Here is a 13,709-nt window from a genome sequence, read left to right on the forward strand (position 1 = left end):
CAGGGATTTGGACGAGATAACATCCAACGAAGAGGTGCGCGCGGCGATTGCTTATCAATTTCCAGCAATAAATGTAAGTGACATCAACGTCAAGTTTTGGCGTGCCGCAAGGGACAGCACAAGATCAGCAATTATTGACCTTCCTACTAAGGATGCCAGTGTATTGATTGCAGCTGCCTCAGTCAGAGTTGGCTGGGTACGCAGTAGGATCAGAAAGCATATCACACCCATGAGGTGTTTCAAATGTCTTCAATTTGGACACGCTGCTAGACAGTGCAAAAGCGATAATGACAGATCAGGCACATGTATGAGATGTGGACAAGATGGTCACAGGGCAAAAACGTGCTCGGCGCAACCAAAATGCATCCTATGTCCGGAAAACTGCAACGGTGGCAATCTACACTACTCAAGAAGTTCCAAATGTGAATTCTACAGGAAGGCTATAAAAAATGATTAAATTTCTGCAATTGAACCTAAATCGATGCGAAGCTGCCCAAGACCTTTTATCCCAAACAGCTTTGGAATTAAAGACAGATGTACTCATAATTAGTGAGTTTTACAAATCAAAAGAAACCTCCAAATGGGTACAAGATACTACTGCAAAGGCTGCCATTTGGCTAGGACAGGACATAGTGTTTGAACCAACAGTATTGATACAAAAAGAAGGTCTAGTACTTGTCAGAATCCGGGGTATCTATGTGTGCAGCTGTTACATATCCCCAAATATCTCCCAAGAGAGATTTGAAGAGTTTCTTGATAGGCTATCAGGAACAATCAGAAACAAAACTCCCATCATTGTTGCAGGGGATTTCAATGCTTGGGCAGTCGAATGGGGCAGTAGTAATACAACGCGCCGAGGTAGAGCCCTATTAGAAACGTTTACCTCACTAAACCTAATACAACTGAACAATGGGCATAGCCCAACGTTCGATAATGGTAGAGGCGTTTCCTACATAGATCTCACCTTTGCCAGCCCGTCATTAGTAAGGGGTTCGCAATGGAATGTAACAAACCACTACACCCACAGCGACCATCATGCAATTCTTTTTTCCTTATCGCTAAAAGAGAAGTTTGTTTTGAAAAAATCGCAGAGAAAAGCACAGCAAATAGGCTGGAAAACTAAGTATCTTGACACAGAGATAATGGAATTCATGACCGAAAACATGAGTTTCGGAGTCGGGGATGCTTTTGAAAAATCAAATCACCTTATGAAGGAATTATGCAACGTCTGTGATGCATCAATGCCAAGAAAAGGCAGAGGTAATGGGCGCCCATCAAACTATTGGTGGACGGAAGAAATAGCTTTACTAAGATCTCAGTGCTTTGCCTCCCGTAGGCAATTCCAACGTCACAGATCTGGAGTAGATGCGGAAAGGCTTCTACAAAAATACCGAGAGAACAGATCTAAACTTAAAAAGGCAATTATTAGGAGTAAGAATCAAGCTTTTCAAACTCTGATCAATGATGTAGAACAAAATGTCTGGGGCGATGGCTACAAAATAGTAATGCGTAAATTTAAGAGGTTAAGAGGCTCGTACCTTCATGTCCTAAAATAATGGCGAATATCGTGAAACATTTGTTCCCAAAAAAGGGAGAACTTAGAATTTTAATACCGATAAACACCGATTTAAATGAGATACCTCCGGTTACAAATTCTGAAGTCATAGCCGCTTCTTCCAGAGTTAAGCCCAATAAATCTCCTGGTTTGGATGGAATCCCCAATACTGTACTGAAGAAGGCAATACAAAAACAAGCTTCTATATTTACGGATGTTTACAACAGCTGCCTACAGGAAGGAATCTTCCCTTCGTGTTGGAAAAAGCAAAGATTGGTGCTTATTCCTAAAGGTAATAAGTCCCCAGAACTGCCATCATCTTATAGACCTTTATGCTTATTAGACACTGCAGGTAAGGTCCTTGAAAGAATTATAAGTTCTAGATTAGAAAAATTCACAGAGGCAAGTCAGGGTCTATCAAATAACCAATTTGTCTTTAGACCTAAACGCTGTACTGTTGATGCTGTACTACATGTATGCAACATTGCAAAGGAAGCTACTAAGGGCGTAAGGTGGCTAGGTGGTACTAAAAAGTACTGCGCGGTAGTGACCTTAGACGTTAAAAATGCTTTCAACACTGCTGAGTGGAGTAGCATCTTAAATGCACTGATGAAAATGAGAGTCCCAGAATATCTTTTGAAAATTATAACATCATATTTTAAAGACAGAGTACTCTTATATGATACAGAATCCGGACCCAAAATATATAGGATTACGGGAGGGGTCCCCCAGGGATCAGTTCTAGGGCCAATTCTTTGGAATATCATGTACGATGGTATCCTTCGAATTGAAAAGCCGGACGGAGTGCACGTAGTTGGGTATGCAGATGATATTGCAATAGTAGTGGTTGCAAAAACTCTAGACGAAGTGGCTAGGAATTGCAGCGCTACTATTGCAGCAGCTAAATCGTGGCTGCAATACAGCGGATTAGAGCTTGCTGAACATAAAACTGAGGTGCTATTAATCACAAGTAGGAAAAAGATTGAACAACTCTCAATTAAAGTGGGTGGAGTAGATATACAATCTAGCCCCCAACTTACATATCTTGCTGTAACCTTAGATAGTAGGTTGAGTTTCAAAACTCACCTAAAACAATCGGGAGATAAAGCATCACGTGTCTGCAACGCATTATCTCGATTAATGCCAAACATAGGAGGTCCCAAGGACACCGCTAGAGTTCTTTTAGCATCAGTCTCCAAGTCGGTGATGCTTTATGCTGCTCCGGTGTGGGCACATGCTACAACCATTAAGTCGTATTCACGTGTAATGAAAAGTGCACATAGATTGTCAAACCTACGCATCTGCCGTGCTTACCGTACAGTATCGGACGATGCTGCGGGAGTATTGGCTGGACGCATGCCAATAGACCTTGAAGCGTTCTTGGCCAGAGACAATTTCTTACAGCGCTCTCGTCGGCGAACGACTGAAACTGGGCAATCTTTGGCAGAGTCTTATCAAGATATAAGAGACAAATACCTTAATGAATGGCAACATAGGTGGGACCATTCCCAAAAATCAAGATGGACGCATTCGTTAATTCCAAATATAAGAGTTTGGATTAACCGAGGATCTGGAGACTTGGGATTTCAATTAACACAGTTTCTTACGGGGCATGGCTGCTTCCGTGAATACTTATACCGGTTTAGGCTAGCAAGTAACCCGTACTGCCAGTACTGTCCAGATAAAATTGAGAGTCCTGACCACATAATTAGAGACTGTATAAGATTCGTAGATACTAGACAAAATCTAGAGACACTAATTGGGGAATCCAGCCCTTCTACTATGGTAATGCAGATGTTGGCAAGCATCGAAGAATGGAGCTTTTACAAGAGCATAATCTCTAGAACAATAAATACTGTTAGAGCGGACGAAATACTTAGTACACAATCGGAGTGAATGCACGCTAAGTGCTCTTCTAACCTGCCCTGTGAAGGAATACCTTAATTGGTCGTACTGCAGGGATTTTCAGGATTTTGAGGTGAGAATGTAGGGGACTTTTTAGTCCGTAGGCATGTATGACTCAATTTGAGTCGTGCATGAATCGGGCATGCAAATGGTACGGGCCATTTGTATCTTTTGAAGATTTTTCCCCCAGGTCCGATACCAAAAAAAAAAAAAATATGTACAAAAACATCTTCTTATTCATATATTAGATTTTTATTTGAGATATGTTTACAAAACAATTTTTATTAATAATGAGCACCGGCTGTCAAACATCCTGACAACAGAGACACGTTTTATACTTAATTTGGAATACGTTTAGAAAACAATTTTTATTAATAATGAGCATTGATTGCTATATATCCTGCCAAAAGAGATATGGGAAAGCAAGATAGTTTAAGTTCAAAATTAATTGAAATATCACAAATCAAGTTTTTTATAGAAAAATCAAAAAGAGACCTTACTAAAATCTAATTCATTGGGTAAATGGAAGATATAGAAACACTGCAAATCGTGTTTTTTTGGAAAAATTAAAAAGAAATCTTACTAAAATATTCTTGGGAAAAAACACAATCACTACCTACAAAGAAAAGTCGTAATTCTAATACGAATCTATGAGATCAAGGAGCATACAGTTACTGCAAGATATTTTAAATACAAGACAATTAAAATATCCCCAATCCTTTTGCTTAACTTCCTTTTTTCTATACTTCGCCCATGCTTTCCGGCTTAAATAATGGTAGACTTCTGAATACTAAGTCTTTTTATCTCAACTATCGTCCCATATTACTAGAATATAGTTTCGCACACTTCACTCCGGGTCAGCGGTGGAAATCTCCGTTTTTTGCGGTTTAAAGGGTCACACTGTAGCTATCGATGCTTTCTGCTTAACGCAAAAAAAAATCAATTGTATATAATGAAAGCTTGATGTGACCTCAGAAAATTGAATAGTGCTAATTATGACCAACATAGATCTATAGTATTATAATATTTGCCTATAACTTTCAATATATTAGGATTTCCGCTAAGGGAGCAGAATATCCAAACAATTAGAATACTCGCTAAAGGAGCAAGATATTTCACTTTTAGTATTTTTTGTTAAGGGAGCAAAATATTGCTGTCAGTCTGAAGAATTAAAAACAATATATTTTGGGAAAGCCTTGCTCAAAGAAGAAATGATGATACCTGTATTGAACGATCGCAATAAGTTCGATTGAGAAAGACTAATTCAATGCTTAAAAAATGTGTTGTTACGAAAATATTTAGTATCGGTTTATAATTTTTGAACTTATTTTTTAATAATAATGTTTAATTTAACTTCCGACTGATAACATTTTCCGTCATCTTTTTTTCTTTAAATAATTAATTAATAAAAAATTGTAGATTTATTATAAATTACTAAATAAAAAGTATTCAACTCACTAATATTTATCAATATAAAAAACTTTAATTTTTAACAGACAACACATATAAAAATAACTCAAAATATATATTATACATAATACATATATATATAATATACACAATATGTATATATATATAATTTTTTGCATCAGTGATATTTTCAAGAAGGGCTTGAAACCGCAAAAATATATTGATACATTTTACGTAAGGCATAATCAAATTTTCAATAAAATATATTCAGATGAACTTTAAATTAGTTTTAAAGACCACCCCTTTATACGCTCAGGGTTTCTATGGTTTTTATTGGGCGTTAACAATACCTAATAACAGTTTTGTGATGGAGTTCGAACTTTTTTACAAGTTTGATGAATAAGATTTTACAGGCTTGTTGTTAAGGACTTCCATACAGCCCCAGTTTGTGGTCAATCCATTTTTATTTCTTTCTCTCTCTCTCTCTCTTTTTTTCTCTCTATGTTGATATCGGTAGTAACATCATCTTGGTTTGTTTTTTAAGTAGGTCAAAGTTTGTTATTGTACTATGTGTAAAGATAAGCATCTGTGGTGAATTTATCTATACATCGAATAAAGCTCGAACAGAGTTTAAATCAGTAAACATATACATCCATGGGACAATTAATTTTCAAAATCAATGCAAGCAGATAAAGATACATATTGATTCATGAAAAAAATTGTGGAAATATTGAACTTCCTTCACTGTTTTCGTTCTCAAGTCTATAATCGAATAATGCCATGTTTGAAAAGCAAATCAAATTTTTCAGGATTTAACAGAATTTAATGGTTATATGTTATGCGTTATGTGTATGTGTTTGCTTTCATTATTCGCTATGCAGAAATATAGCAACGATATTCGAAAATAAAATATGTCCGCACAAATGTCAAAGTCTAATCTGAAATGATCAATGTTTTCGTGACATTCATGCCTGAGTGCGTATCTCGGTTCGTAATGAAATGTGCTGCAGTTTAAATTTGTGTGGTAGCAGATTTTTGCCCACAAAAATGCAGCCATCAGTTTTGGAATGAAAACGATTTTTTAATTAAAAATTGCCTTTCAAGCAAAAAACAAAAAAATCCACGGATTCTATTTTTTTTTCATTTGCAAAAGAAATTTTTTTTTTCGGGTTTGGCAAAATGTTGCAAGGATGGACTTTAGTCTTTGAGTTCAACAAAATTTAAAGTTTTTTTCTCCTAGTTTAAAGCAAATCAGTGTGAAGGTTGCTATGCCAAATAAAAATCGTATTAATTGTTACAATAAATTGAGATGCGAATTGGTGTGGATTTTGAAGTGAACATTTTTTTTTATTAGAAACTTTTTTTCCTAAATAATTCCTAAATAATATGTTAAGTATAAGTTTCTAGGGGCCCCTTCTTCAATTAACTTGACGATAGCTCCAGCATTAGCCAGATTCTTGCCTTTATTAATACCTCCGGCTGGTTCTAGTTTGACCTTCTACCTACTGCCCACTATTACGAGGTTTCTGTGGATTCAAAACGGCTTTTAGGCTAATTAAGGAGGACTTGTCCCTCCCTCCACCTCAACTAACTAACTAAATAACATGTTAAGATTTATTAAAAGTGACAAGAAGCGAACATTTTATAAATTAGTTGCTTGCATAAAAAGTCTTTGCTTGCATCTCGAAATAGTGATAGTAGTTAAACTTAGCAGATCGCAAGCGATTTCCTATCAGACTTCTAACAAAATAATTTCACAATACATCAATTTTTATGGCTCAACAAATTTATTAAAATTTGTACGATTTTGGATCAGTTGGTTAATGTGCGCTAATTCTGAGCTTCACATTTGGCAGGACCCCAGTTCGAATCCTGGCACTTGCAGTCTCAAAAATAATTATTTACGAATAATTAAATACAAAAATTATTTCCAAGACCACTGATGGGTATTTGGCAATACTCGAAACAGCTGTATGGTCAGCCAAAAATTCAATTATATTAAAAATAAAAAATAAAATTTTTGTTGTTGTAGTTCACTACTTTAATTTAAAAATTTAATATGTAATCATTTCAAATATATGATTCTATTCTATATATATTTTTATGCCATTCAGCACAAATCGAATATAGTTGATGTGGTTTAGGTTAGTTTGAGAAAGCATGTGCATATATAACTTTCAATAATTTTATTTGCAAACTTTGGAGATCTCAAATATATGATCTATATATGAACAACTAAAATTCATTTTATATTATTTTAATTAATTGAATTTTTGACTGGCCATATAGCTGTTTCGAGTATTGCCAAATACCCATCATCAGTGGTCTTGGAAATAATTCTTGTATTTAATTATTCGTAAATAATTATTTTTGAGATTGCAAGTATCAGGAATCGAATTCGGGTCCTGCTAAATGTGAAGGGTCAGTTGGTTAAGGTGTGGAGCTTCTGAGTTGTAGTTCACTACTGTTCGAAAAAACCTCTTTATAGTTTCATTTCTTAAGCAGCTTAAAGTATTATTATTAACTACATTATTGACTGCAATCTCCACAGTACTTAATGCACTAAATAATACAAACTATTGTATAATTTATATATTTCAAGGGTTTGTGTTAAATGTAGTGAAGTGAAATCATCAAATGAAATGAAGTAAAATCTATATGTTAAAATAAATGGAAAATCAGTTTATAACCTATTAACTTACTTCAGTCGCATTAGATGTCATGAAGTCAACGCTTAATCTTCGATTATGCTGAATGCAAAATCTGGACTTACATTAATTTATGCTATAACTTTAGTAGAGGATAAACTGAAAATTGTCCTCAAACACTTAAAATTAATAATAATAAGGACGAGTTGAACATTCGGGCGCTTGTAAGGTCGGCCCGAGTCATAAGCTTACATCATTAAGGATATGTCATATGAAGGAGAGTTAAATGCAAAGTAGCATAAGACGAAGTACGAGTCGCAAATGTATACGACATGTGGTCATTGCATTATCTGTGCATTCAATTGTAAATTTCATTATTAACAGAAGAGGATAATACGCAGCTCAAGCGAACAAGCACAGACCATTACACAGCATAGCACAACACTACACAAAGCCAAACAGAACAGAGCATATATAGAACTACTGTGCAGCACTTAAAAAAACACAACACAACACAGTACAGTACAGTGTAGCACAACACGAAACGCAACGAAAATTTTATTTATGCGCATAAGTATGATTATGTACTGCTGGAGAGGCTGAAACAATTGTGACCAGTGCTGTCGTAGGTCGTTTGGCTAGCAACTAGGATATTGTACGTTGGTTGATTGTCTTGATCTCACTTTAGTTTCAGTTTGCGCTACTCGTATCTCGTATCTGGTATCTGGTATCATTTATTTTACTATGAGTGGCATAATTCACACAGATTTAAAGCAGGCGAAGTAACGGATCAGCGTGAATTTTCATATCGTGCCGGTTTACAGTGCGCTTCATGCTTTGTTTGGGTATTTATGCAAGTATGCGGCTGTGGCACGGCGGTGGCATAAGTAAGTAGACAAGTTTTTAAATATAACAGAATTGTTGTAAAATATTGCGTACATACATATCCTTATAAATTTGTTAGTACGTGAGCGGCTTGTTTGTTTTTTGCATAATAAGTCATTGTCATGCGACAGCAATTTCTGATCCCCTGCCAGTGCACATCGAAAAGGATAAACACATGCCACAATCTCCGTTTATGTAAAATAAGTTTTCAGGCGCTTAATTGAAATTGTTGCATGCAGCAAGTGTTGCATAAAATTCTACCACATAATGTGTACAGTACAAATAACAAACACATACAGTACAGTACGCAAGTCTATATGCTCCTGCGATGGACGTATGCGAGTACGTGTTCACATGGAAATGCATTGCTTGGGAAATTTCTATTTCAATTGTGCGTATTCAGTTGGCTTCTCGAAAACTGTTTTTGCTTTCATCCATTGAGAGTTGCACTGTACTGTTTTTGTGTTATAAAAACTTTATTAAAATGATTACGATAAACTGTGCAAAACATAAGTTAGAATTTGTCAGGATAGTTACTACTAACACACTTTGGCATTTTTAGTTTTTACCAGGTTTTCAAAGCCACATAGAGATTTGTTTCATAATGCAGGAATTTCAGTACAACGTGGCGTATGCGTAACATTTAAAATTATTCATGGTTCACTTGGCAAATAGTTATGTAGAGTTTTTAAATATTCAAAAGAATTGTTTTGAAATGGAAAGAAAGTGTTTTTTTTCATGTTTATAAATTATTTTGTAAAGTTGATATTTTGAATAATATATAAATATGTAAAATAAAGTGGTAGTGTGATTTATATAAAAAAAGTTTCTTAAGGCCTTTCGATTGGTTAAATGTACACAAACTAGATTTTTTCTCGAAATGTCAAACTTTGTTGCCAAATCGAACATTTTTTCTCAATTATTCATTGGCTCAACAATTGAGAGAGAGAGAGACAAAAACAAAATATCGGTTTAACTTTGTTCATGTTGTAACGACACGGATTTTCCCGTTTCGTTATAATTTATGCTGGGGTATCCTCAGTCTTTTCCAGGGGGTCGCTACAATAAATTTATATTCGCGGAGACAGGACTTCTCAAAATAAAAGTAACGTGTGTTAAATTTTAAATGTAGATTTATTTAAAATATTATTAATTCATGAAAATAGTATTTATAAAAAAGGAATTTAGTTAAACGTAATTATGTAAACTTGAGATTACTAATGTGTACAATTCAATGACATAGTATTTTTTTAAAAAAAAAAACAAAGTAAATTCATTAAACGTGATTAAACTTGAGAAACTTGAGATTATTTCCTGGTATTCTGCTGTATCTGGAGGTTGTTCCTTTGGAGCTCGGTGATCTCTAATCTGGTTCCGTGGTTTGTATCTTCGTATGATTACTTGCTCAATGCGTACCTGTGTGGGACAGAAGGGTTAGTGTATATATAAAAAAATATATTTCCTTGTTCGGTTATAGAATATCTATACAATAGTGTCCAAGTGTCTTGACTTAAAACCGCCCATGCACTTGTACACAATTATATATATATTTTAGTAATTTATACAACTAGGCTTAAAACCGCCACTGTGTCAGACAATATTTTTATATTTATTTATTTTATATTTTGACATACAATGCCACCGAGTGATCATACAAGACTCACTAAATTCTTAGAAAATTGCGCCGTCTTTTATACGCATTTCTCTTGAACTTTTTGTGTAAAGTACACAAAGCTTAGAGTTGATCTTAGTTGAACTTACTGCCCTTAACACTTTTGCACAAAAGCTCCCTTGTGCATCTTTTTGCAGCGAATTGCATTCTGACATTTTTGACGTTTGTAAATGTTTGTTTACATTTTTATAAAAAGCGGCGGTGCTCGTGGTTTTATTTTATAGTTGAATTATTTATAAATAAAATAATAAATAATTTATAAATAAATTATTATTTATTAATTTACATAAATTTATGTGGAAAAATGATGAAGGTATGTTATATTGTTATTTTTATTTATATACCTTTTGTATTTATTATTGAAATGTTTTCTCCTAATTACAGATTACTTCACGTGTTTTGTTCAAAGTGGTGGTGTTACTAAATTTATGTAGGTTGGAAATTATTACAAAATTTCCATCCTTACAATGTGCGGCGAGACTAAATGTCAGAATTTAGAAGCAAATTTTAATACGTTTTGGAGAAAAAATTATAGGAAGCAACACAGCTATGCTAAGAACAGGAAGCTGATATATAACCAAAGAATTCGTCCGTCACTTCTATATGAATGTGTAGCAAAGCTTTAAACACTACTATTCGCCAGCTAGAAATTGCACAAAGCCAAGCTCTGAGAAGACTTTTCAAGGCACCATGGTACAACATTAGGACGAATGACATTCTCAGGGACCTAAAGATTAAACCGATCAAAAAATACATAAAGGATAGAGCCCTGAAATTATTTGCGAAAACTGACAGACGTACTAACACCGCGTTATCGAATCTCAGAATGGTTACAGGCTTCTCGGGGAGGTATGCAAATCTAAGGTCAATTATTGCCTAGTCTGATGAAGTGATAAACATTCATCCAGTCAATGCGTAAAGAGGGGTTTTGAAGATACCTCGTGTTAATAAAGAGTAAAATATTTCCACAATATAATTTAGGCACAATCAAAGAATACAAACGTAGTAGTAAAAATACCAAATTGACAATACGAGCACTGATGTGACACTCTGCATAACATGTTTTTTCGTCATAACATGATCCTGAGAGTAATTTTTGTTGTTGTGTTAGTCCATATTTTTCATAAGTACATAAGTACATGCTATCCTTTTAAAATATCTCGAGCATTTTAAATTTCGCTCCAGATTTACCAAAAGATCATGAAATTGCATTAAAAGCGAATTTCGATTAAAAAAAATCACCGCAGATTTACTAATCAAAAACGGCATTGATGTGCTATTGGTGCCTTTGCTGCTTTTAAAAAAGAATCTGTGAAAATGGTCTTAGCGATAAATGAGAACAAAAGGAAGTATATGTCGGCTACTGGCAGAAATGTGCTTTATTGAAGTATTAAGATGATAGCTGGTGATAATCTTTCAAAACAGTCATGAATTCTATATATTTTGCACTGCCTTAACTAACAACAACGATGAAGAACGGAAGAATAAAGAATTGTCGTTACTAATAAGTGTTACTTTGGGTTCAGTAGACAATATAGATCTCTCTTTCGACCGATGAAATGGACGCTCTATAAGTCACGCATTTTATTTGTGCGTAGTATGAACAGTATTAAAGAATAATGATGTAGACTTGAGAGTACGAAAAGTTTTTCCTAGCGTATACAAAAGGACCTCGAGCTGTACGAGCTTCATCACGGCATTAGCATTGATGATTTACTATAAATAAATATTTAGTGAATTCATCGGTTCGTTTATGAGAATGACAGACGTTGGTTCAGCGAAAGAAATATTTAAAGCTAAAGGATGGGTAAGAAGATGTAAAACAAGACCTTATCTTTGGTGGGGTGATTAAAATGAGGAGCATGAATTGCGCTTTATATGCTATGTTAATAAAAGCCATCTTTGCAACAAAGGTTTCAGGAGAGAAGTGTCGCTTTCGGCCTCAGCCCAATGATAAGTTTCTATAGCCAAATATTTAAGAAAGTAAGTACTATGCAAAGTCGTAATATCAACTGTATAGAATATATTTCTATTAAAAATAATAATTATAAATATCGCCTGAATTAATTTGAGTTTTACGGAGAATTATGCTTTTTCTAAATTTTTAAAGAAAACTAATTTATATTTTTATTCATGTATAACTTAAAATTAAAATTATAAGCTCTATTATAATATGTTCAAGCAACAAAAGTCTGTAACACAAGGGCAACTTATTTTAGTGGTATTTACATTAATCTCCACTAATCTCCAATAATTCTCCATTGGATGTAAAATGTTAGAAAAGTTTTGCTCTATGTTTTTGTTTTATTTTTGTAACAAAACTGAATATTTCAAATTACATGGAAAACTTGTTCTTTCAAGTGTGTCGCATTTTTACCAACTCTACAGGTTTGCCGAAATCGTGAAGGCGATTTATTTTGCTTGTGCTTACCTAGATTATTTGATTCTAGTGACTTCGCAGACTTCACCATCAGTCTTTGAGTTATATGTCACGATAATTTCAATTTGGGTATTTTATGGGTCTGAGGTAAAAGACTTTTTATATTCCATAGGTCGGTATTTGATCAAATTTTTTCTTTCGTTGTGACAGATTATTTATCATCTCAATGGCGTTACATAGTGCTGTTTGCTGTAATATGTTACTTATGATATTCCATTTTATTCGGTTGCTTACTATATACCCAGATGTGTTGATCTTCTCCTGCATGCTAACTTCGAATAGTCTTCTTGCAGTTATATGTCTCGCATATTCAAGAGAATATATATATATTTTTCCATTTTATCTAATACGTACGCAATATCAATTATATATATGTTTTTATTCATAAAAGTATTTTAGTAAAATGGGAAATTACAAAGTGTTAATGAATAAGTACTGAGTATCATTACATGGTTGGTTGCAGTAGTAGGCCATTAGATAACTTCCATGTACCTCAATTAGCCTCAATACCTCAATATCTTTGCTACCACATTCTTCGCAAGAATCCTAGTATAGAAGAGTAGAGACTAAATCCAAGTTTAGATAATTTAGATGATTTACTAGGTCTTTTGTCTTCACCGCTGAACAGTCTGATAAACTATCAAAGAAATTTATTACATGAGTTTCATAATTTTCAATATAGGTATATTCTTTATATTTGGATATATTTCTATTAAAAAAATATAATAATACAAAAAAATGTACTTAAATGTTCTTAACATTTTAAGATAATTTTAAAAATTTGAATAATTACATCATTTTTAATTAGTACGACTAAAGGACAAAAAATAAGAGCATACCAATCTTATTCTTAATCTTAGATTTATGCTAAAATTCTATTTAAAATTAGTTTTTCACAACAAAAAAAAATTTAATCACGACATAAGTAAAACCTTAAGGAGTTCATAGATTAACCAGATTTTCTTTTAATTTGTCCTACTCGAGAATACTCTTTAAAATGTTGTAGTTTTTTGTGTAAGAATACTTTATATCAGAGCATAGGTGCCGCAGCTGGGTCACATTGAAGCGTAACACGTTGTGACACATTGCTCAGCTGCCAGTCCGTATCTTGGAGCAAATATTTGAACATTGGCATTTTATAAGAGCGTTTTTACTTTAGAATGAAATAAACGTGTCCAATCGTCATGCCATGCA

General features: G+C 34.0%; 1 protein-coding gene across 1 annotated transcript; it reads left to right on the forward strand.

Annotated features, from left to right (window-relative positions):
* Positions 1–449: 449 nt before the first annotated feature.
* Positions 450–1,556, forward strand: LOC119666122. Its single transcript, XM_038075402.1, has one exon. It carries the CDS (start codon positions 450–452, stop codon positions 1,554–1,556), a length of 1,107 nt encoding a protein of 368 aa, XP_037931330.1.
* The last annotated feature ends 12,153 nt before the right edge of the window (positions 1,557–13,709 follow it).

This window comes from Teleopsis dalmanni, chromosome 1 (assembly GCF_002237135.1).
Source record: "Teleopsis dalmanni isolate 2A chromosome 1, ASM223713v2, whole genome shotgun sequence".
Taxonomy (NCBI): domain Eukaryota; kingdom Metazoa; phylum Arthropoda; class Insecta; order Diptera; family Diopsidae; genus Teleopsis; species Teleopsis dalmanni.